We start from the raw sequence: 24,592 nt of genomic DNA on the forward strand, positions 1-24,592 counted from the left end.
ATTCAGCACTTTTCTTTAAAAACTTGGCATTCTACGCATTTTTATACGTACCGCTAATTGCCAAAATTAATGTATAGGCTTCGTATATAAACTCGTATGTCTGTGCAGAAATTCATTTAGTTTAATTCATTCAGTTCGGTTTCATTTGCTTCAATACAAGTTTTATCAACGTTTCTCATTTGACTAAAAACGTCGGTTTATTTCCAGTGCTAGTCGAGAAGAGCACGGGGCCGTTACTGTAGTCAGATCATCTGGATACTGGAGTCAAGACTGGGCTGTCTCTCTCTCCTACGGCTTTTGGCGACGCCCTTTAAGCGTTTTCCAAGTCGCTTCTCAGTTTGCACTCTACACTTTCAGGAGCGTGTCCAGAGGATGCCTCGTTACGCTTGTGTTCGTCTTTCGCCACAGGCTATTGCAAATCAAGCGGCGTAGCCTACGTTTAACTGGGCCTAAATATCTGGAAAACTTTGTACAAAATAAATGCTCACCCATTGTGCCTAGCACCAACTTGGACCAATGCCTCGTAATAAAGGTACAACCATAGAATGCTAAGGTTTAGTTACTTACGAAAACATCGTTCAAACAATAGCAGTATTCCGCAAGTATTAAGTGACCACGACGCATTAACTAAACTGTGCCTTTCATTTAATTATGGTGAATAAAGGGTATTTAGATTGCCTGGCCAACTGACCGATAACGGCTTTACGTTAGAAAACGATTTGATATTGAATGGTATATTATCCTGAACATTGGCAAAATATAGAACGAAACAGTGGGCTTATTATAAAAATAAAAGTCGACTTTTTTCCGAACTCTACATATAGTCACGCAAACACAGTGCTAGCAAAACAACAAAACAAAACAGCTTAGTTAAACACAGTTTGGAAAAATTCTCAATAAACTCAATACACAGTCCAGGTCACTTGCTTCAATTTCACGTTATCCGCTTCCAAAGTGCTTCGCAGCCTATCGGTCATTTTTGGACATCCGTGAATGAGTAAGATGTTGATAGCCGGGCACATGCTCATTACGCCCTCTACCGATCGATCAGAAAGCTGCATGCAATGATTTATGTGCAGTTCTTTCAGCGCAAGTCGCGGTGAGCCTGCACATAAGCTCAGGATTCCATCGTCGGTTACAGATGTGGCTGCAATATTAAGACATTCCAATCCGGGACACTTCGCAGCCAGAGCCTGCAGACTAGCATCGGAAATTTTCGTACAAGAGCCCAGGTTTAGCTGTTTTAGATTCGGGCAATTTTCTGCCAGCGCTCGCAGTGCCCCATCAGTAACATTGCAGCATCTTCTCAGATAGACTGTCTGGAGCAAAGGGCAGCCTTTGGAGAGCGCTACCACACCGGCAGTTGTTACCTGGTCACGAAACCCTTTTACGGCATTCAAATCGACTTTTACCAGTTGAATACACACTTGCGATATTTGCAGGAGTGACGCATCAGTGACGTCACATTCACTTAAATCTATTTCTCTCAGCTTTGGATAAAGCAGCAAGGTTATATTGACGTCATTGACCAGGCCCCTCTTGCATAGCAAATAGAGGAGTCTCCTTTTAATATTGGGGGGTACAGTGCTTATTGCGTTGCCGTATTTGGGCAAGTGCTTTGTGACGACATACATGCTGGCGTTCACCAGAGAATCAACGCAACCATACAACATTTTCCTTTCGTACACCCTAGTGCCTGCCTATCACCTACTGAAAATAATGTTTTAAGGAAATGTAAAACAAAATTTTGTTAGTTGGATCTAAACGCAATGCATAGGTATAACAAAGTGTTGATAACAACGAAAAAAATACCACTTGCTCAAGCATAAAAACTGTCATATGAATATTATACAAAAGAAAAATAGATTTCACGACAGGTACAATTTGTTTTGAAACAATATTGAAAACACTCATGAACTACGAAAGCGTTAGTTACAGAATTGCACTTGATAACGACTAACGTTATGGTCAAAAACGTACGCAATACGTATTTGCAACAACCTCCAACTAGGAGTGTATTACAGCTTCACCCTCTTTGCTCCATGACAAGACTGCAAGGATCGCATCAAACAATTCGGCTGTGACACGATTTCGTTATATAACATACACGTGCGAACATGACGTTTCATGTGTAATTTGGAGAAATACCAAAGACACACTTAACTGCATGGCTACAACTGTTTGTACGACGATATAACGTTCTCTATCGAAACAAATGCGTTTACAAAGTCATCTTCTTCCATACCGTTTTTGGTATATTGATGCAGGTAGGCCCGTGCCCCGTACATTTGCCACGCTTTACTCACCACGTCATCTAGCGGTTTTACGCAAGAGGTCCCATTGCTTAGCAACGCAACGCTTTTTTCTATCTTTTCAAAAGGTCGGTTGATCTTCCATATTGGACACCTGGCTGAAGCGGGAATCCAGGCAGGGTAAAGGACAGGATTCTGGAAATCTGGATTCTCGGACTCGGGAGGTGCAAGAGCTTGTTTTCCTCTCATCACTACTAAGTTGCTCACATAGCGCGGATGACGACCTGTGTTATAAGATGATGATACGGAGAGCTTCCGGTGCCAGTCCAATCCCTCATCCATGTAGAAATCAGTGATCATCATCTGATAAATTCTCTTGATGAGGGAGTCCCAGGAAAAGGTGGAATAAGCGACACTTGCCTGCGCAACATGCGGAATGGATTTCAGGTCCAACATGGTGTACTGGCCATGACAGGCGGACGTGTAGACAATTTCGTTTAAAACGTTACGAAAGTTCATTGAAAGGTTACCATCTGACGAGAAAGTGACTGGTTGCAGTAATGATGCTAACTGTTTGGCAACAACACCGTTAACATCATTAAAAGACACATGTTTGATGCCCAAAAGTTTTTCGCAAATTCGATGGACGTGATCATTATGCAGAAGAATACTTGCATCTGCGGTATCGCAAGTGTGCGCTAACGAAAGCAGTGCATTGTAGCTTTGAACAGCAACTTCACCTTCCGTGTAGGGGCATACAACAGGGTTCAATATGGAAGCATGGGGAAAAGCGTCTCTTAATGACCCAGTTATGTATGAACCCAATCCCGATCCTGTTCCACCAGCCAGGCTGGAAAGCACAAGAAAACCTCCAAAGTGGTCACATTTTTCAACTTCATGTTGCACCATGTCCATGATAGGTTCCCTGCATTGAGGCGCGTGGACTTTATACCCGTACGACCAATTATTTCCGGAACCACTTTTTTGACAAAATTGTCCTTCTTTTGGATAAGACCACCCTTTCCCTGACGTTCCTTGTAGGGCGAAGTTCACAGCTTTTGCTTCCATGTCAATCATAACCGATCGAGCTTCATGTTGTCCACTTTCAGCTTCCTGAAAGAACGTACTGAGTGAAGCATTCGTGTATTCCTCATTGGCATTTGATGACACTATCGAAGATGAGTGTTTTGCATCGTCATGTAAAATGCTGAGTAAATGATGACCAAGCTGAGTTCCACATTGCCCCAACTGAACAGTCACACATGCCATACTGCAAAGTCACGAAGCCTTTACCCACAAAAACATTGACCTACCTCTGCATTGAAAACAAACTGTTATACAAAGTTATATTAAATTTAGAAGTTATTTGGATTATAAGAAATTTAAAAATGTATCATAAATATGGAAAAACCTGAAACTATTACAATGTAAATATTGAAATAACAAAGAACTAAAAAAAATGACATTCCACCAATGACAACAGGATACAATTCATACAGTTTTTTGAGCAAAATCAGTGTTTCGCTATCCATAACATTTCAGACCCTCAGGTCTTTGTATGAGTTTTCATGTGAACACTTAGATTATATTTCTGTGTGAATCCCTTTTTACATATGTCACATTTAAATGGCCTTTCACCACTGTGGATCCTCTCATGTTTTGCTTTGCTGCACACTTTTCGAAAACTTTTCGGGCAAAACTTGCATTTGTAAGGCTTGGCGCCAGTGTGCAGAGTCATGTGTTCAGTCAAATTGCATCGACGGAGATAAGCGCGACCGCAAACTTCACAGACGAACGGCCGATCCCCAGTATGTGACCTAAGATGTTCTTTCAAACCTAAAGCAATTGTCTGATCATTTACAAAAAATGTCTGTGATCTGAATGCAATCTACGGTTTATAAGCTTGTGAATTTGAGCTGTAATGAGATTAGATATGCTGAGACAAAACCAGAAGTTAGATCTGACTGAGATAAATTACTAGAGTTGAACAATGCCATGGTACACCCAATACCACTACCAATGTATTATACCTCTTAGTAACGTAAAAGATTTTCCACATGTTTCACATATGTGTTTTTTTCCACGATGTGTTTCAGTGTGATTTTCCAAATCCTGTCTTTGCACAAATGATCTTCCGCAAGTTTCGCAAACAAAAGGCCTTTCACCAGTGTGTATACGTAAATGTAAACTCAAACTGTGACAACTGCAGAATGAAAACAAAAAAACTAATGATTAAACGATACATTTGACAAATAAGTAGTATTACCTGTAATGGGTTTAAGAATTGTGTGGAATAAAGAGTGGCATTAAAAATCACACAAAAAAGATAAAAAAATCTTTGCTTAACACTGAGTAAAAATTATGCTATATGCCATTTTAAGAATATAAATACATGAACAGTACGGAAACAAGCAATATACCTTGAAAATGTTTTTCCACATTCACTACACGTCTTAGACTTATCCTTACGATGAGTTTTAGCGTGTTGCTGTATGTCTGTATACTTTGTGAAGTTTTTTCCACACAGTTCACAGGAAAAGAGCTCCTATTGTCAAAATTAAAACAGTTTAGAAACCAGTTTGCAATTAAATATTTATCATAACATGCACAAAAAATATATGAAAGATCCTAGTGACACTTCTATGTAACAAAAATTGCAAGGCACATTGTGCCACCTGTGCAAAGAATCTGAGCTCGAATGTGTCTTTGATAACTTCATATCATGAATATTAATACTATATATATTAGTACCTCTCTACTAGTGTCTCCCTGCACTACTGAAACAAAATAAAAAGTGAATCAAAAGCAAATAATTACCACAACCACAAGCAAAAATTAATCACGGAAACAAAAAAATTTACATAAATCTGAGTACACTTTTATTGCATTTTCTAAAATATACCTTTGTCATCTCTTGCAAGGTGTTGAGTGCTTGTGGTTCTTTTCAAATTAGAGCCGACATTAATAATTTGATTTTCTTTGGCAACACTAGATTTTATACCAGAAAGTGTAATAGAGTCATCTGTTTGTGTCCCAATTTCTACAAGCTGTGCTAAAGTATTACACAATTTAAGGTTCATTTTAAAAAGAAGGAATTTCACTTAGTGTTGTCGTTATAACAGTGGAAATTGTCACAGTGTAGTTCAGGGCTTCTCAAAGTTTTTTGCTCTGCGACTCCGTTTTAGAAATGAGATTTCTATGCGACCCCTTGATGGGTAGCCTACACGTTAAAGATATTAAAACAATAAATGTTCCATCAAAAATCCCAAGTGGTAGTTTTGTCTATGGCGAAATTATACAAATGCACACAATCCACGAAATTAACTGCATGGTAATAAAATCACCACATAATGGAAACAGTAAAGTGAGCATCATAGTAAGAAATGAGCAAAAAAAAAATTATCTTTATAAAAGTTGAATTTCTGGCGGTTGCAACCCAAAGTTTGAAAAACACTGGTATAGATAATAGATTACAACAAAGGTGTTGGTCAAAAGTACATTTTTCTTCATACATTATACTAACAAGGTAAAGACAGCAACAATTCCAAAGCAGCCGCTCGACTATCCAGTCTTAAACTGCTAACAAATTCATCCAAGCGTGAAATAAGGTCTTTTAAGTGATGAGTAAAATCTTTTTCCTGAACAAGCATCTGCCACTTGCTAAAGGCACATTTTCTTTTGAAGTAATAAATGTAACTGGATCTTTGTCTTCTGCAAAAAACAAGTATTATTCCCTTGCTTTTGTTACAATTGTATCTGTTTATTGAATATTCTAATTTTTATTTGCCATTATAACTTATTAAGGCTGAAATAATTTTATTAAGACCAGCTCTACTGATACAATGGTACACGTGGTGATCTACTTCTAAATGGATCCAGTCCATTTTCATTTTTCCATGATGTATGAAGAAAAATGCAATGACAGTGAATGTAAACAAAACAAACTCAAATTGTTTTTGAACAGTTAAATGCACTCTAACCAAATTTTAATTTGACAAATGTCACAACTACTGTTCTACAAAGTCCTTTATGTAAGAATATCATGATACTAATAAGGCAAACATGTAGCAAAATGGCGCTGTACTTGAATGAAAATGAAGAAGTTTGAGTTGCTCAGGCTAAAAATTTTGATAACAATTTATCAACGAACAGTCTATACACTAGATTAAATGCAGACTAAACAGCTTAAACATGAAAGATTCTGTCAAAAACTTGAAAGCACTAACTGCTTCAACAAGGTTTCCAAAGAGTGCAGCAGATTTCCACCATAAGTTTCTTCAAAAGCTGCAACTACTTCCACAGGTGCATAACCAAAATCAATGGGTATCATGTTACAAAGTACAGTATCTTCGAGGCAAGTATGACCTGACTGTATATAGAGTTAGACTTGTGGCTGTGTGAATCTAACCAAACCAAATTAAAAAATAAATAAGCTTACGCACAGCTTAAAAAGAACTTTACCATGTCTTAAAACACTAAATTAGAATAACAAATAATGTATATGATTGCAATACTGAATTTTGAATAATATCTACCATTTGTGGAACCTACTTCTGCACATTTTTCTGTGCTGACAAATGCATTTCTTGTGTTAAATTAAAATATTACAGCTCTGTAGGTTAAAAGAGCAGTAAGCAACAACAAAACAAGAGATTTACACAATTCACGTAACAAGAAACACCAGTATTAAGTTAGTACTTCTGGCAGTTGTGGGTTAAAATCTTGACACTGGGCAAAGAAAAACTTTACAGTACCACACAACAGTCTTGTCATTTCAACCGTGTTTGTCCTAATTTTTTTTTGGAAACAAAAGTCTTGCCTTCTTCTTCACCAGCTCTGTGTTTTCAATAACAAAATTCAATTTTTAAATACTATGATGTTAGAGTACAACGTTTTGCCCATAGACAAAACGTTTGCGAACACCTTTTAATTTCCTTAATCCAGATTGCAAAGTTTACTGTTTTTGGGTGAGATAACCCCAGCGCAACAAGATAAAACGACAGCCATTACAGGCATAATTAATCTTTACCCCCGGTACATTTAGCAATTTTCCAACCTGTGCCTCATTCGATTTTTACTTGACGAAATGAAAAATTTTGTTTTTGACAAGGAATCCTTTGCACCAATTTCCAGGGCAAAAAGGGTGTAGTTTTTCGGGAGAGGAATGAGTTCTTGCCAATTTTTTTAATTGTTTTAAGTAAAATTTTTGGCAAAAAGCTTCCTTCTTGGGAAGTTACTCCCCCGACTGCAGAGTATGTCACAAGCATACCGGAGATTTTTGGGTGCAAAACAGCTTGCACACCAGCTCACCACTTCACCAGGTTGTTTCACATTGCGACAACTGGTGGCTATTTTTGTCGTTTACAGGTGATAATGATGAAAGTATTACCTTAGCGCCTTCATGCAAATATAGTATATAACACGACATAGGAACTAGCGATATAGGCCTATTTATCAAATACAAATTTCGCCTTTCGGTTTGGATTGCACTTTGCTATTAGGTAAGTTTTCAAGTACATGAAGTAGGATATCTGGTCACTTTGTTCGCCAGCACACCATTTTGCACACCACGTATAGTTACTACACACCGGCTCACCGCAGCGATTGTCTTTGCCCAATGCCCACCGGAGATCTCATCGAAAAGTGGCATATTCTGCAGTCAGTCTTAGGCACTTAACAAACTTTAAAATTTGGGAATTCCCCAGTACAAAACTAAATTGAGACATTAATAAAGATAAACAACTTATATTTATTGTCAAGTTAAAAACATTTTAAAGAGAAAACAACTTCTTTTAAACCACTAAGATTTATCCAATCTAAGGTCATTTTATCCAAAAGTATTATTAATTGAAACGCGTTATTCAGGTTTGGTTAGTTATGAACGCTATTATAGTGCAAAACATTTTCCGCTTCCATGTATGACGTTTAACTTATGACGTTTCGTCACTTCTAACTATTGATAAATCGCCTTATTCAAATAGAATACTCCGGCAGCAACAGAATACACTTTTTTTTTATTCTTCTTCAGTCGCCCAACAACTCAAATTTTGGTAATCACGTTTTTTATGCACTCGTTTTTTACTGTCTCTCCATCCACTCTCCCAGATTCGCAACCAAACCATCCGCTTTTTTTTAGCATAAATCCTTTTTTCGTTCGCTGTTCTCTTCAAACGTTGCATCAGCCTGGCCAAGTTTGACCTCTGACGTATTTGTTTTTCAATTTCCAACCAGTTCAATCAAGGTCATCATATTATCATTTCTGATGCAGATGTTTTTCTGCACGTATGCTATGACGTGACACAGAGTCACGTGGTTTGGTTGTCACACATGCAATAGACGGGGTTGATACACTTCAAGTTCATAAGGAACTATCGGTGTGATCGTCCAAACAACTTAAATTTATTCCAGTAAATTGATAGAAAACTTGGACATGGCAATCAATGCCGGATTTACAATGTAGCAAAAGTAACATTTGCTAGGGTCCCCGCGTTTTCGGGAACCCCTGCGCTAAAGCCTTCTTCTTGTAACAAAAAAAAAGAAAGAAAAAAGCAAAAACATTATGAGAAGAATATAGTATATTGAATACAGTAACTCCCAACCATGGGTTCGTGGAAAAGTTGTAGGAGAGTTTTGTACCGATTTTTAGCAAAAATATGGTGGTGGTTGCATGGTGGAACAGAGTGTTTACTTTTTTAGGCCTTATGTTACAAATAGTACGGTACACCTGATGAAGTAAGCTAAAGTTTGAAAAGCCTCGTGTTGAATAGTTAAAACTTTATCTTTCAAATGCAACAATATTTTCTTCTTTTTTTTAGATACTGAATTTAACACGGTTCAGCCACCATCAACTTTAAATATTTCATTTTAGGTCGCCTATTATCATAGCGCATGACAAAAAATTATTTGCTCTTTTATGGTGACTATATTTTTAAAACATAGCAATATAAACTTGTCTACGGAAATTATAAGTAGCCGAAATGATTTTTTGGAAATTTTTATCTATAAAAGGTGTGACGTAACCATCACAGTGATTTCTTTAATTACATGACGATGCTTGTATTGGATTGGATATTTTTATCGTTACGTAAACTTTAAACTTACGTTTATATGTCGATTTAATAACTCCGACGGCTGAACCAAGAAAATAACTGGAAAATTAGTATGAGGTTATCTGACCATACGCAAGGCATTTCTAGGACAGCTAATAATTAATCAGCAATAATCACGCCTTGAGGTGAGACTCGTTATAGCATCGAGAAATAGCCATAAACATCACCAAACTTCACCGGTCATCTCGCACAGCTAAAGGAGTGACTGAAGTCGCCACCTGTTATACGTCCAGTAGCGCAGTATATATTATTATTTGTTACAAATGTCCCGGGGCTTTAAAAATGCTAATCATAGTGTTCATAAAACAGCAAAATGTTGGAAAAGCCTCCTTGGAGAATTTACACGAAAAATATAATTACAAGTTAACATCCAGTCTTGCAAGGTGTCAAAAGTCAAAGCAATGCCATCGATTCCTTGTTATTTTGAATGATAAAACAACAAGAAAAAAAGAAAATGTAAAGCGGTTTGGTATGGTTGCATTCAAGATTATTTATCTATGTAACATTGGTCTATATATGGAATGCTTTCTGTCTATTTTTCAGCTCGTTACCATTTTGAGCAAAAAGAAGGCTGGGCCAATAACACGTTGATTTGTTTGCTTAGCGAGGACGCTGTACACCAGGGGTGTCAAACTCAATCAAACCAGGGGCCAAAACTCAAAACTTATTTAACGCCGCGGGCCGTACGGATAAAACTTGATTGAACGTTTCGTGAAACGAGTACATGAATTGAAACAGGCAGCGAAACAACACCAAATTTTTGATGTTTTTGACGATTTTTGACTGGGCTATTTTTGATTATTTTTCTCTGACGTAATTATGTTTCATTCATCTCCTTGCAAAAGCATTAAAGAATTAACAAACAATAAAGAAAAAAAAGCAGCCCAGATTCCAAGCGTTAGAATAAATCTATTTATTCTATCGTATGATGGGGCAACTGCTGTGCTGCTGTACAGTATTGTGCGATTTGTTATAATCTTGTTTCTTGCTTAAAAAAAGTAAGTTATACTGTACAAAGATCTCGCGGGCCGGAAATAGTTCAATGTATAAAATAACATTGCGGGCTAAGTTTTATTGTAAAGCGGGCCGGGAGTTTGACACGTATGCTGTACACGTTTAGCCGGACAGATGAAGATGATACTGCAACACGCCCAAACGTCAGAAATGCACAATTTTCCCGATAACAAAGTTGCGAATGACAAAATCCTGACTGTACCTATAGCATACTATACATTCAAGTTTCAACCATCGGCATTGTATTAATTGTAGATTGTTGACGACGTCTGTAGTGTTATTTGCCATTTATATAACTACAAACATTTAATGAAGTATTCAAAATATTTCGGTCGTATTAATGCCTCGCATATTTTTTGTGCTACAGGCCCCAAACCAGCTTAATCCGGTCCTGATGAAAATTATTTATTTAATTGAAAATGTACTGCATGTGTGCAAAATAAAATATTAGATTCATTCACAACAATTAAAGTGCCTAAACTTTAACAAAGATCGACTAAATTGCTTTGACATAAAACTAGCGACAATTAAGCGTATCAAAATGAGTCCTCGTAGAACCTTGCCATTATCATCAAAATGTTGATGCTATCAAGTTGCCCACAAATTCGGTTTGAGCTGATTAAAAATCTATTTGTCAAATAGGAGTTGACAATAACTTACTTAAACTTTAATATTACCAGCTCTGAAAATCAATTTTTACTGTATTTCTGCCTCGTTTAAACTGAAGGGCAAGTGCAAAAAACAAATTGATTTTATATGAAAGAACACCACTCACTAAATATTCTGCTAAAATAGTTTTGAGTAATAATTCTTGGCTAGGTAATAATCAGCAAAAGAAAATCGCAAAATTTGCTTAAATTGTGACGTTGATCAAGGCTCGTGTGATGCCATACGCAATCGCAGACAACATTCGCAAATTCATAAATTTAACAATACCTACTGTATATCATGTATGTATCTGTTACAGCTGTATAGATTGCTCTAACTGCCAACAGATTGATAGATGACAGCCTATAGCCCAAGCACGGCAACTAGTACGGTACTGGTTTGAACGGTAGTCTATTCCAGTGTTTCCCAATCTTTCTACACCGGAGGACCGGTAAAGATTTTAAAAAATGTTCACCGACCGGTAAAGATTTTTAACAAAATGTTCACGGACCGGAAAGAAAAGATCATAGTGAATAGAACAGACATGTGTAATATTTTTCTTTATCAAAGTTGTCGTTACGTTTGCGGTATCAACGAAGCCAAGATGCGCCAGTTTTACTGCTGTGAATCGGCCAGGCGTAAAATGAGTTTTACAGGGAGTAACAACTTTGCAATGCTTATGAGTCCATATTAAAACTAGCTTGGGAAAAAGCAAGATAGGCCTACTATGCTGACCGGCAAAAAAATTCCACAGACCGGCAGTTTGGAACCACTGGTCTATGCAGTCCAAAAGATACCGTAACTTCACGGACGCAAAGGATTGGGCTAGAGGATTTTATATTTAAAACAATCGTAATTTAGTCACTTAGAATGCTTCACATTGCTAATTTCTTAACACGACGCCTAATTAGACATAGGCTAAACTCCTATAACCTACACTTTTGACTTCAGTTGATTACCGCGCAAGAAAAACAACAGCAGCAGCTTGTTGTCAAGCAACTTGACTAATCTATGACATCACAAGAGCTTTGATCTACGTCACAAAGAAGGTCAAAACCTGAGACTTTTTGCGATTTTCTTTTGCCGATAACTACGAAATATTTTTCAAAAATATTTTACCAGAATGTTCAGTTAACAGTGTTCTTTCATATAAGATCAACTTGTTTTTGGACTTGCCCTCACTTTAAAATTACCCATACTAATCGGCGATACGTTGATTAAAGTAACAATCGTCATAGTTCAGAAAAACAGCCTTTGTTGTTGAAACACTTTGCTTATTTTCATGCAAAATATCGTGAGAGAAGTGTACAACGATTTGAACAGAAATAGCGTAATCGTAAGGTAGATATGTAACTGATGTTCGTTCAAAAACTTATCACAATTTGGTGGGAGGCAATATGTCATGTAATTTGAATGCAGTTGTAGACCATCAATGCCAATCAACTACAGAAATTCGCTGCCTGCAGCAGGAGGGAGTATCACAGCGTGGGCTGATGACTACTTGCCGTATAGAACAAATGTGTCAAGTATGCAGTGGCGTAGCCAGAAAAAAAAATTGGGGGGGGCCAAATGTTTCATGAATTCAAGGGAACTACAAAGTGTTTGTTACTTACAGAATGGTTATAGATTATATAGAATGGTTACCAGAGGTTAAAATAAAGACTTAGCTCTGTACCATGGTTTTACGCGCGTGACTGATCAGTGATTGAATCAAGGCCATAGCTATTTGGCGCATGAGCAATAGGCTACAAGTGTAGCTGCACTGCACCATATGATTATGAACGATTTTAACAAAAAAAGCATTTCGGCGATTCTAAGCTAGCGTGCAGCAAACTTTGAAACTTTAGAAACAATTCGTTCTAATGAGGGTGGTGAGCGGTTGCAGTCTATGAGCCCCGGCCCAAAATTTTCTTTGAGCCCAATTAAATAATAACTATGGACTTGTGGCGGTTAATGCCACACTTTCACACACAAGCATTTTCCTTTAAAAACTTGGCATTCTACGCATTTTTATACGTACCGCTAATTGCCTAAATTAGTGTATAGGCTTCTTATATAAACTCGTAGGACTATGTCTGTTCAGAGATTCATTGAGTTCGGTTTCATTTGCTTCAATACAAGTTTTATCAACGTTTCTCATTTGACTAAAAACGTCGGTTTATTTCCAGTGCTAGTCGAGAAGAGCACGGGGCCGTTACTGTAGTCAGATCATCTGGATACTGGAGTCAAGACTGGGCTGTCTCTCTCTCCTGCGGCTGAAGGCGACGCCCTTTAAGCGTTTTCCAAGTCGCTTCTCAGTTTGCACTCTACACTTTCAGCGTATCCAGAGGATGCCTCGTAACGCTTGTGTCCGTCTTTCGCCACAGGCGATTGCAAATCAAACGGCGTAGCCTACGTTTAACTGGGCCTAAATATCTGGAAAACTTTGTACAAAATAAATGCTAATAATTAATAATAATAGTGAATGAAGGGTGTTTAGATTGCCTGGCCAACTGACCGATAACGGCTTTACATTAGAAAACGATTTGATATTGAATGGTATATTATCCTGAGCATTGGCAAAATATAGAATGAAACAGTGGGCTTATTATAAAAAGAAAAGTTGACTTTTTTCCGAACTCTACATATAGTCACGCAAACACAGTGCTAGCAAAACAACAAAACAAAAAAGCTTTGTTAAACACAGTTTGGAAAAATTCTCAATAAACAGTCCAGGTCACTTTCTTCAACTTCACGAAATCCGCTTGTAAAGTGCTTCGCATCCTATCGGTCATTTTTGGACATCCGTGAAAGAGTAAGGTGTTGATAGCCGGGCACATGCTCATTACGCCCTCTACCGATCGATCAGAAAGCTTCAAGCAATGATTTATGTGCAGTTCTTTCAGCGCAAGTCGCGGTGCGCCTGCACATAAGCTCAGGATTCCATCGTCAGTTACAGATGTGTCTGCAATATTAAGACATTCCAATCCGGGACACTTTGCAGCCAGAGCCTGCAGACTAGCATCGGAAATTTTCGTACAAGAGCCCACGTTTAGCTGTTTTAGATTCGGGCAATTTTCTGCCAGCGCTCGCAACGTCTCATCAGTAACGTTGCAGCATCTTCTTAAATAGATTGTCTGGAGCAAAGGGCAGCCTTTGGAGAGGGCTATCACGCCGGCACTTGTTACCTGGTCACGAAACCCTTTTACGGCATTCAAATCGACTTTTGCCAGTTGAAAACACACTTGCGATATTTGCAGGAGTAACGTATCAGTGACGTCACATTCACTTAAATCTATTACTCTCAGTCTTGGATAAAGCAGCAAGGTGATATTGACTTCATTGGCCAGGCCCCTCCTGCATAGCAAATAGAGGAGTCTCCTTTTAATAATGGGGGGTACAGTGCTTAGTGCGTTGCCGTATTTGGGCAAGTGTTTTGTGACGACATACATACTGGCGTTCACCAGAGAATCGATGCGACCATAGAAGTGATAGAACATTTTGTCTTGCGTACACCCTAGAGCCTGCCTATCACCTGCTGAAAATAATGTTTTAAGGAAATGTAAAACAAAATTTTGTTAGTTTGATCTAAACGTAATGCATAGGTATGACAAGCGGAAAGTGTTGATAACAACGAAAAACCACCACGTGCTCAAGAATAAAAACTGTCATATGAACATTATACAAAAGGAAAATAGATTTCACGACAAGTCCAATTTGTTTTGAAACAATATTGAAAACACTCATGAACTACGAAAGCGCTAGTTACAGAATTGCACTTGATAACGACTAACGTTATGGTCAAAAACTTACGCAATACGTATTTGCAACAACCTCCAACTAGGAGTGTATTATAAAAAGGTGTAGTACAGCTTCACCCTCTTTGCTTCATGACAAAACTGCAAGGATCGCATCCAACAATTAGCTTGTGACACGATTTCGTTATATAAAATACGCGTGCGAACATGACGTTTCATGTGTAATTTGGAGAAATACCAAAGACACACTTAACTGCATGGCTACAACTGTTTGTACGACGATATAACGTTCTCTATCGAAACAAATGCGTTTACAAAGTCATCTTCTTCCATACCGTTCTTGGTATATTGATGCAGGTAGGCCCGTGCCCCGTACATTTGCCACGCTTTACTCACCACGTCATCTAGCGGTTTGACGCAAGAGGTCCCATTGCTTAGCAACGCAACGCTTTTTTCTATCTTTTCAAAAGGTCGGTTGATCTTCCATATTGGACACCTGGCTGAAGCGGGAATCCAGGCAGGGTAAAGGACAGGATTCTGGAAATCTGGATTCTCGGACTCGAGAGGTGCAAGAGCTTGTTTTCCTCTCATCACTACTAAGTTGCTCACGTAGCGCGGATGACGACCTGTGTTATAAGATGTTGATGCGGAAAGCTTCCGGTGCCAGTCCAATCCCTCGTCCATGTAGAAATCAGTGATCATCATCTGATAAATTCTCTTCATGAGGGAGTCCCAGGAAAAGGTGGAATAAGCGACACTTGCCTGCGCAACATGCGGAATGGATTTAAGGTCCAGCATGGTGTACTGGCCATGACAGGCTGACGTGTAGACAATTTCGTTTAAAACATTACGAAAGTTCATTGACGGGTTACCATCTGACGAGAAAGTGACTGGTTGCAGTAATGATGCTAAATGTTTGGCAACAACACCGTTAACATCATTAAAAGACACATGTTTGATGCCCAAAAGTTTTTCGCAAATTCGATGGATGTGATCATTATGCAGAAGAATACTTGCATCTGAGGTATCGCAAGTGTGCGCTAACGAAAGCAGTGCATTGTAGCTTTGAACAGCAACTTCACCTTCCGTGTAGGGGCCTACAACAGGGTTCAATATGGAAGCATGGGGAAAAGCGTCTCTTAATGACCCAGTTATGTATGAACCCAATCCCGATCCTGTCCCACCAGCCAGGCTGGAAAGCACAAGAAAACCTCCAAAGTGGTCACATTTCTCAACTTCATGTTGCACCATGTCCATGATAGGTTCCCTGCATTGAGGCGCGTGGACTTTATACCCGTACGACCAATTATTTCCGGAACCACTTTTTTGACAAAATTGTCCTTCTTTTGGATAAGACCACCCTTTCCCTGACGTTCCTTGTAGGGCGCAGTTCACAGCTTTTGCCTCCATGTCAATCATAACCGATCGAGCTTCATGTTGTCCACTTCTAGCTTCCTGAAAGAACGTACTGAGTGAAGCATTCGTGTATTCCTCATTGGCATTTGATGACACTATCGAAGATGAGTGTTTTGCATCGTCATGTAAAATGCTGAGTAAATGATGACCAAGCTGAGTTCCACATTGCCCCAACTGAACAGTCAAACATGCCATACTGCAAAGTCACGAAGCCTTTACCCACAAAAACATTGACCTACCTCTGCATTGAAAACAAACTGTTATACAAAGTTATATTAAATTTAGAAGTTATTTGGATTATAAGAAATTTAAAAATGTGTCAAAAATATGGAAAAACCTGAAACTATTACAATGTAAATATTGAAATAACAAAGAACTAAAAAAAATGACATTCCACCAATGACAACAGGATACAATTCATACAGTTTTTTGAGCAAAATCAGTGTTTCGCTATTCACAACATTTCAGACCCTCAGGTCTTTGTATGAGTTTTCATGTGAACACTTAGATTATATTTCTGTGTGAATCCCTTTTTACATATGTCACATTTAAATGGCCTTTCACCACTGTGGATCCTCTCATGTTTTGTTTTGCTGCACACTTTTCGAAAACTTTTCGGGCAAAACTTGCATTTGTAAGGCTTGGCGCCAGTATGTAGAGTCATGTGTTCAGTCAAATTGCATCGGCGGAGATAAGCGCGACCGCAAACTTCACAGACGAACGGCCGATCCCCAGTATGTGACCTAAGATGTTCTTTCAAACCTAAAGCAATTGTCTGATCATTTACAAAAAATTTCTGTGATCTGAATGCAATCTACGGTTTATAAGCTTGTGAATTTGAGCTGTAATGAGATTAGATATGCTGAGACAAAACCAGAAGTTAGATCTGACTGAGATAAATTACTAGAGTTGAACAATGCCATGGTACACCCAATACCACTACCAATGTATTATACCTCTTAGTAACGTAAACGATTTTCCACATGTTTCACATATGTGTTTTTTTCCACGATGTGTTTCAGTGTGATTTTCCAAATCCTGTCTTTGCACAAATGATCTTCCGCAAGTTTCGCAAACAAAAGGCCTTTCACCAGTGTGTATACGTGAATGTAAACTCAAACTGTGACAACTGCAGAATAAAAACAAAAAAAATAGTGATTAAACTATACATTTGACAAATAAGTAGTATTACCCGTAATGGGTTGAAGAATTGTGTGGAATAAAGAGTGGCATTAAAAATCACACAAAAAAGATAAAAAATCTTTGCTTAACACAAAGTAAAAATTATGCTATATGCCATTTTAAGAATATCAATACATCTACAGTATGGAAACAAGCAATATACCTTGAAAATGTTTTTCCACATTCACTACACGTCTTAGACTTATCCTTACGATGAGTTTTAGCGTGTTGCTGTATGTCTGTATACTTCGTGAAGTTTTTTCCACACAGTTCACAGGAAAAGAGCTCCTATTGTCAAAAACAAAACAGTTTAGAAACCAGTTTGCAATTAAATATTTATCAAAACATGCACGAAAAATATATGAAAGATCCTAGTGACACTTCTATGTAACAAAAATTGCAAGGCACATTGTGCCACCTGTGCAAAGAATCTGAGCTCGAATGTGTCTTTGATAACTTCATATCATGAATATTAATACTATGTATATTAGTACCTCTCTACTAGTGTCTCCCTGCACTACTGAAACAAAATAAAAAGTGAATCAAAAGCAAATAATTACCACAACAACAAGCAAAAATTAATCACGGAAACAAAAAAAATTTACATAAATCTGAGTACACTTTTATTGCATTTTCTAAAATATACCTTTGTCATCTCTTGCAAGGTGTTGAGTGCTTGTGGTTCTTTTCAAATTAGAGCCGACAATAATAATTTGATTTTCTTTGGCAACACTAGATTTTATACCAGAAAGTGTAATAGAGTCATCTGTTTGTGTCCCAATTTCCACAAGCTGTGCTAAAGTATTACACGATTTAAGGTTCATTTTAAAAAGAAGGAATTTCACTTAGTGTTGTCGTTATAACAATGGAAATTGTCACAGTGTAGTTCAGGGCTTCTCAAACTTTTTTGCTCTGCGACTCCGTTTTAGAAATGAGATTTCTATACGACCCCTTGATGGGTAGCCTACACGTTAACGATTTTAAAACAATAAATGTTCCATCACAAATCTCAAGTGGTAGTTTTGTCTATGGCGAAATTATACAAATGCACACAATCCACGAAATTAACTGCACAGTAATAAAAGAACCACATAAAGAAAACAGTATAAGTGAGCATCATAGTAAGAAATGAGCAAAAAAAAATTATCTTTATAAAAGTTGAATTTATGGCGGTTGCAACCCAAAGTTTGAAAAACACTGGTATAGATAATAGATTACAACAAAGGTGTTGGGCAAAAGTACAATTTTCTTCATACATTATACTAACAAGGTAAAGACAGCAACAATTCCAAAGCAGCCGCTCGACTATCCAGTCTTAAACTGCTAACAAATTCATTCAAGCGTGAAATAAGGTCTTTTAAGTGATGAGTAAAATCTTTTTCCTGAACAAGCATCTGCCACTTGCTAAAGGCACATTTTCTTTTGAAGTAATAATTGTAACTGGATCTTTGTCTTCTGCAAAAAACAAAAATATTCCCTTGCTTTTGTTACAATTGTATCTGTCTATTGAATATTCTAATTTGAATATTGAATATTCTAATTCTAATATTCTATTGAATTTGCCATTATAACTTATTAAGGCTGAAATAATTTTATTAAGACCAGCTCTACTGATACAATGGTACACGTGGTCATCTACTTCTAAATGGATCCAGTCCATTTTCATTTTTCCATGATGTATGAAGAAAAATGCAATGACAGTGAATGTAAACTAAACAAACTCAAATTGTTTTCAGTTAAATGCACTCTAACCAAATTTTAATTTGAAAAATGTCACAACTACTGTTCTACAAAGTTCTTTATGTAAGAATATCATGATACTAATAAGGCAAGCATGTAGCAAAAACAGGTTTAAAAACCTAGCAAAAACAGCACTCACTGGTTCAACAAGGTTTCCAAAGAGTGCAGCAGATTTCCACCATAAGTTTCTTCAAAAGCTGCAACTACTTCCACAGGTGCATAACCAAAATCAATGGGTATCATGTTACAAAGTACAGTATCTTCGAGGCAAGTATGACCTGACTGTATATAGAGTTAGACTTGTGGCTGTGTGAATCTAACCAAACCAAATTAAAAAATAAATAAGCTTACGCACAGCTTAAAAAGAACTTTACCATGTCTTAAAACACTAAATTAGAATAACAAATAATGTATATGATTGCATTACTAAATTTAGAATAATATCTACCATTTGTGGAACCTACTTCTGCACATTTTTCTGTGCTGACAAATGCATTTCTTGTGTTAAATTAAAATATTACAGCTATGTAGGTTAAAAGAGCAGTAAGCAACAACAAAACAAGAGATTTACACAATTCACGTAACAAGAAACACCAGTATTAAGTTAGTACTTCTGGCAGTTGTGGGTTAAAATCTTGACACTGGGCAAAGAAAAACTTTACAGTACCACACAACAGTCTTGTCATTTCAACCGTGTTTGTCCTAATTTTTTTTTGGAAACAAAAGTCTTGCCTTCTTCTTCACCAGCTCTGTGTTTTCAATAACAAAATTCAATTTTTAAATACTATGATGTTAGAGTACAACGTTTTGCCCATAGACAAAACGTTTGCGAACACCTTTTAATTTCCTTAATCCAGATTGCAAAGTTTACTGTTTTTGGGTGGGAAAACCCCAGCGCAACAAGATAAAACGACAGCCATTACAGGCATAATTAATCTTTACCCCCGGTACATTTAGCAATTTTCCAACCTGTGCCTCATTCGATTTTTACTTGACGAAATGAAAAATTTTGTTTTTGACAAGGAATCCTTTGCACCAATTTCCAGGGCAAAAAGGGTGTAGTTTTTCGGGAGAGGAATGAGTTCTTGCCAATTTTTTTAATTGTTTTAAGTAAAATTTTTGGCAAAAAGCTTTCTTCTTGGGAAGTTACTCCCCAGACTGCAGAGTATGTCACAAGCATACCGGAGATTTTTGGGTGCAAAACAGCTTGCACACCAGCTCACCACTTCACCAGGTTGTTTCACATTGCGACAACTGGTGGCTATTTTTGTCGTTTACAGGTGATAATGATGAAAGTATTACCTTAGCGCCTTCATGCAAATACAGTATATAACACGACATAGGAACTAGCGATATAGGCCTATTTATCAAATACAAATTTCGCCTTTCGGTTTGGATTGCTCTTTGCTATTAGGTAAGTTTTCAAGTACATGAAGTAGGATATCTGGACAGTTTGTTCGCCAGCACACCATTTTGCACACCACGTATAGTTGCTGCACACCGGCTCACCGCAGCGATTGTCTTTGCCCACCGGAGATCTCATCGAAAAGTGGCATATTCTGCAGTCAGTCTTAGGCACTTAACAAACTTTAAAATTTGGGAATTCCCCAGTACAAAACTAAATTGAGACATTAATAAAGATAAACAACTTATATTTATTGTCAAGTTAAAAACATTTTAAAGAGAAAACAACTTCTTTTGAACCACTAAGATTTATCCAATCTAAGGTCATTTTATCCAAAAGTATTATTAATTGAAGCGCGTTATTCAGGTCTGGTTAGTTATGAACGCTAATATAGTGCAAAACATTTTCCGCTTCCATGCAATAGACGGGGTTGATACACTTCAAATTCATAAGGAACTATCGGTGTGATCGTCCAAACAACTTAAATTTATTCCAGTAAATTGATAGAAAACTTGGACATGGCAATCAATGCCGGATTTACAATGTAGCAAAAGTAACATTTGCTAGGGTCCCCGCGTTTTCGGGAACCCCTGCGCTAAAGCCTTCTTCTTGTAACAAAAAAAAAGAAAGAAAACGGCAAAAACATTATGAGAAGAATATAGTACAGGGGTGGCCAGACCTGCTTGATGCTCGAGCCGCATATGACAAATTCCAGTTTTAAAAGAGCCACAACACAAACAAAATAAAAAACACGAATTTATTCACTCACAACGAAGTGTAGCTATTTGATAAACATAAGTGCTGCGTGGTGATACTATGAGGCTCCACCTGGGCTTCACCAACTCTTTTTGCAATTATTAGTATAACCATAACCAAGACTTAAAACTAGGTCAACCCTGACTTACAGCTTCAATCTGACAGTTTACTTAACTACAGTGTACAAGTTAGCACACTTCTATACAATAATGTACTTTTTGGAGTGTAATTTGATTATTACTAACAATGAGTCCATTGTTACTACGTGTGATAGAACGCATTGTTTCATAATCTGATCAAACAACTCGTCTAGACCGGGAAAATGCATGTCTAGTAATCTAGTTCAACAATGCTAATTCATTAAAGAGCCGCAATCAAAGGCTCAAAGAGCCGCAGTTTGGCCACCCCTGATATAGTATATTGAATACAGTAACTCCCAACCATGGGTTCGTGGAAAAGTTGTAGGAGAGTTTTGTACCAATTTTTAGCAAAAATATGGTGGTGGTTGCATGGTGGCACAGAGTGTTTACTTTTTTAGGCCTTATGTTACAAATAGTACGGTACACCTGATGAAGTAAGCTAAAGTTTGAAAAGCCTCGTGTTGAATAGTTAAAACTTTATCTTTCAAATGCAACAATATTTTCTTCTTTTTTTTAGATACTGAATTTAACACGCTTCAGCCACCATCAACTTTAAATATTTCATTTTAGGTCGCCTATTATCATACCGCATGACAAAAATTCATTTGCTCTTCAGTGGTGACTATATTTTTAAAACATAGCAATATAAACTTGTCTACGGAAATTATAAGTAGCCGAAATGATTTTTTGGAAATTTTTATCAATAAAAGGTGTGACGTAACCATCACAGTGATTGCTTTAATTACATGACGATGCTCGTATTGGATTGGATATTTTTATCGTTACGTAAACTTTAAACTTACGTTTATATGTTGATTTAATAACTCCGACGGCCGAGCCAAGAAAATAACTGGAAAATTAATATGAGGTTATCTGACCATACGCAAGGCATTTCTAGGACAGCTAATAATCAGCAATAATCACGTCTTGAGATGAGACTCGTTATAGTATTGAGAAATAGCTATAAACATCACCAAACTTCACCGGTCATCTCGCACGGCTAAAGGAGTGACTGAAGTCGCCAACTGTTATACGTCCAGTAGCGCAGTATACATTATTATTTGTTACAAATGTCCCGGGGCTTTAAAAATGCTAATCATATAGGTCTAGTGTTCATAAAACAGCAAAATATTGGAAAAGCCTCCTGGGAGAATTTACACGAAAAATATAATTGCAAGTTAACATCAAGTCCTGCAAGGTGAAGTCAAAGCAATGCCATCGATTGCTTGTAATTTTGAATGATAAACAACAAGAAAAAAAGCAAATTTAAAGCGGTCTGGTATGGTTGCATTCAAGATTATTTATCTAAGTAACATTGGTCTATATATGGAATGCTTTCTGTCTAGTTCTCAGCTCGTTACCATTTTGAGCAAAAAGAAGGCTGGGCCAATAACACGTTGATTTGTTTGCTTAGCGAGGACGCTGTACACCAGGGGTGTCAAACTCAATCGAACCAGGGGCCAAAACTCAAAACTTATTTAACGCCGCAGGCCGTAAGGATAAAACTTGATTGAACGTTTCGTGACACGAGTACATGAATTGAAACAAGCAGCGAAACAACACCAAATTTTTGATGTTTTTGACGATTTTTGACTGGGCTATTTTTGATAATTTTTCTCTTACGTAATTATGTTTCATTCATCTCCTTGCAAAAGCATTAAAGAATTAACAAACAATAAAGAAAAAAAAGCAGCCCAGATTCCAAGCGTTAGAATAAATCTATTTATTCTATCGTACGACTACGATGGGGCAACCGCTGTGCTGCTGTATTGTGCGATTTGTTATAATCTTGTTTCTTGCTTAAAAAAAGTAAGTTATACTGTACAAAGATCTCGCGGGCCGGAAATAGTTCAATGTATAAAATAACATTGCGGGCTAAGTTTTATTGTAAAGCGGGCCGGGATTTTGACACGTATGCTGTACACGTTTAGCCGGACAGATGAAGATGATACTGCAACACGCCCAAACGTCAGAAATGAACAATTTTCCCGATAACAAAGTTGCGAATGACAAAATCCTGACTGTACCTATAACATACTATACATTCAAGTTTCAAACATCGGCATTGTATTAATTGTAGATTGTTGACGACGTCTGTAGTGTTATTTGCCATTTGCTAAAATACCGGTTTATATAACTACAAACATTTATTGAACTATTCAAAATATTTTGGTCGTATTAATGCCTGGCATATTTTTTGTGCTACAGGCCACAAACCAGCTCCGGTCCTGATGAAAATTATTTATTTAATTGAAAATGTACTGCATGTGTGCAAAATAAAATATTAGATTCATTCACAACAATTAAAGTGCCTAAACTTTAACAAAGATCGACTAAATTGCTTTGACATAAAACTAGCGACGAACGTATCAAAATGAGCCCTCGTAGAACCTTGTCATTATCATCAAAATGTTGATGCTGTCACGTTGCCCACAAATTCGGTTTGAGCTGATTAAAAATCTATTTGTCAAATAGGAGTTGACAATAACCTACTTAAACTTTAATATTACCAGTTCTGATAATCATTTTTTACTGTATTTTTGCCTCGTTTAAACTGAAGGGCAAGTGCAAAAAACAAATTGATTTTATATGAAAGAACACTACTCACTGAATATTCTGCTAAAATAGTTTTGAGTAATAATTCTTGGCTAGGTAATAATCAGCAAAAGAAAATCGCTAAATTTGCTTAAATTGTGACGTTGATCAAGGCTCGTGTGATGCCATACGCAATCGCAGACAACATTCGCAAATTCATAAATTTAACAATACCTACTGTATATCATGTATGTATCTGTTACAGCTGTATAGATTGCTCTAACTGCCAACAGATTGATAGATGACAGCCTATAGCCCAAGCACGGCAACTAGTACGGTACTGGTTTGAACGGTAGTCTATTCCAGTGTTTCCTAATCTTTCTAACAACGGAGGACCGGTAAAGATTTTTAACAAAATGTTCACGGACCGGCAACAAAAGATCATAGTGAATAGAACAGACATGTGTAATATTTTTCTTTATCAAAGTTGTCGTTACGTTTGCGGTATCAACGAAGCCAAGATGCGCCAGTTTTACTGCTGTGAATCGGCCAGGCGTAAAATGAGTTTTGCAGGGAGTAACAACTTTGCAATGCTTATGAGTCCATATTAAAACTAGCTTGGGAAAAAGCAAGATAGGCCTACTATGTAGACCGGCAA

The 24,592-nt window shown here is 37.3% G+C and overlaps 4 protein-coding genes and 2 pseudogenes across 6 annotated transcripts; all 6 read right to left on the bottom strand.

The window, feature by feature from the left end:
• Window positions 1-487: 487 nt before the first annotated feature.
• Window positions 488-1,676, bottom strand: LOC143459089 (protein AMN1 homolog). The gene has a single exon (XM_076956057.1). The coding sequence runs from the start codon at window positions 1,671-1,673 to the stop codon at window positions 903-905; it is 771 nt and encodes a 256-aa protein (XP_076812172.1). The 5' UTR covers window positions 1,674-1,676; the 3' UTR covers window positions 488-902.
• A 34-nt stretch (window positions 1,677-1,710) lies between these two features.
• Window positions 1,711-3,530, bottom strand: LOC143459084 (tubulin delta chain-like). Its single transcript, XM_076956051.1, has one exon. It carries the CDS (start codon window positions 3,519-3,521, stop codon window positions 2,172-2,174), a length of 1,350 nt encoding a protein of 449 aa, XP_076812166.1. The 5' UTR covers window positions 3,522-3,530; the 3' UTR covers window positions 1,711-2,171.
• A 36-nt stretch (window positions 3,531-3,566) lies between these two features.
• LOC143459087 (uncharacterized) lies at window positions 3,567-7,908 on the bottom strand. Of its 2 annotated transcripts, none has more exons than XM_076956055.1 (7): window positions 6,479-7,908; window positions 5,776-5,963; window positions 5,155-5,304; window positions 5,004-5,029; window positions 4,673-4,797; window positions 4,283-4,455; window positions 3,567-4,088 (listed from the first exon to the last, which is right to left on the bottom strand). In XM_076956055.1, exons 1-7 carry the CDS (start codon window positions 6,580-6,582, stop codon window positions 3,799-3,801), a joined length of 1,056 nt encoding a protein of 351 aa, XP_076812170.1. In that variant the 5' UTR covers window positions 6,583-7,908; the 3' UTR covers window positions 3,567-3,798. The 2 variants fall into 2 exon arrangements, with proteins under 2 accessions (XP_076812170.1, XP_076812171.1); XM_076956056.1 differs by having other exon boundaries at window positions 5,004-5,026; window positions 6,479-7,907.
• Window positions 7,909-13,502: 5,594 nt separating this feature from the next.
• LOC143459088 (protein AMN1 homolog pseudogene) lies at window positions 13,503-14,514 on the bottom strand (annotated as a pseudogene).
• A 26-nt stretch (window positions 14,515-14,540) lies between these two features.
• On the bottom strand, window positions 14,541-16,376 carry LOC143459085 (tubulin delta chain pseudogene; annotated as a pseudogene).
• A 40-nt stretch (window positions 16,377-16,416) lies between these two features.
• On the bottom strand, window positions 16,417-20,656 carry LOC143459086 (uncharacterized). Of its 2 annotated transcripts, none has more exons than XM_076956052.1 (7): window positions 19,238-20,656; window positions 18,626-18,813; window positions 18,005-18,154; window positions 17,853-17,878; window positions 17,522-17,646; window positions 17,133-17,305; window positions 16,417-16,938 (listed from the first exon to the last, which is right to left on the bottom strand). In XM_076956052.1, exons 1-7 carry the CDS (start codon window positions 19,339-19,341, stop codon window positions 16,649-16,651), a joined length of 1,056 nt encoding a protein of 351 aa, XP_076812167.1. In that variant the 5' UTR covers window positions 19,342-20,656; the 3' UTR covers window positions 16,417-16,648. The 2 variants fall into 2 exon arrangements, with proteins under 2 accessions (XP_076812167.1, XP_076812169.1); XM_076956054.1 differs by having other exon boundaries at window positions 17,853-17,875; window positions 19,238-20,655.
• Window positions 20,657-24,592: the final 3,936 nt, after the last annotated feature.

The sequence above is a fragment of the Clavelina lepadiformis genome, chromosome 5, assembly GCF_947623445.1.
Source record: "Clavelina lepadiformis chromosome 5, kaClaLepa1.1, whole genome shotgun sequence".
Classification (NCBI taxonomy): Eukaryota; Metazoa; Chordata; class Ascidiacea; order Aplousobranchia; family Clavelinidae; genus Clavelina; species Clavelina lepadiformis.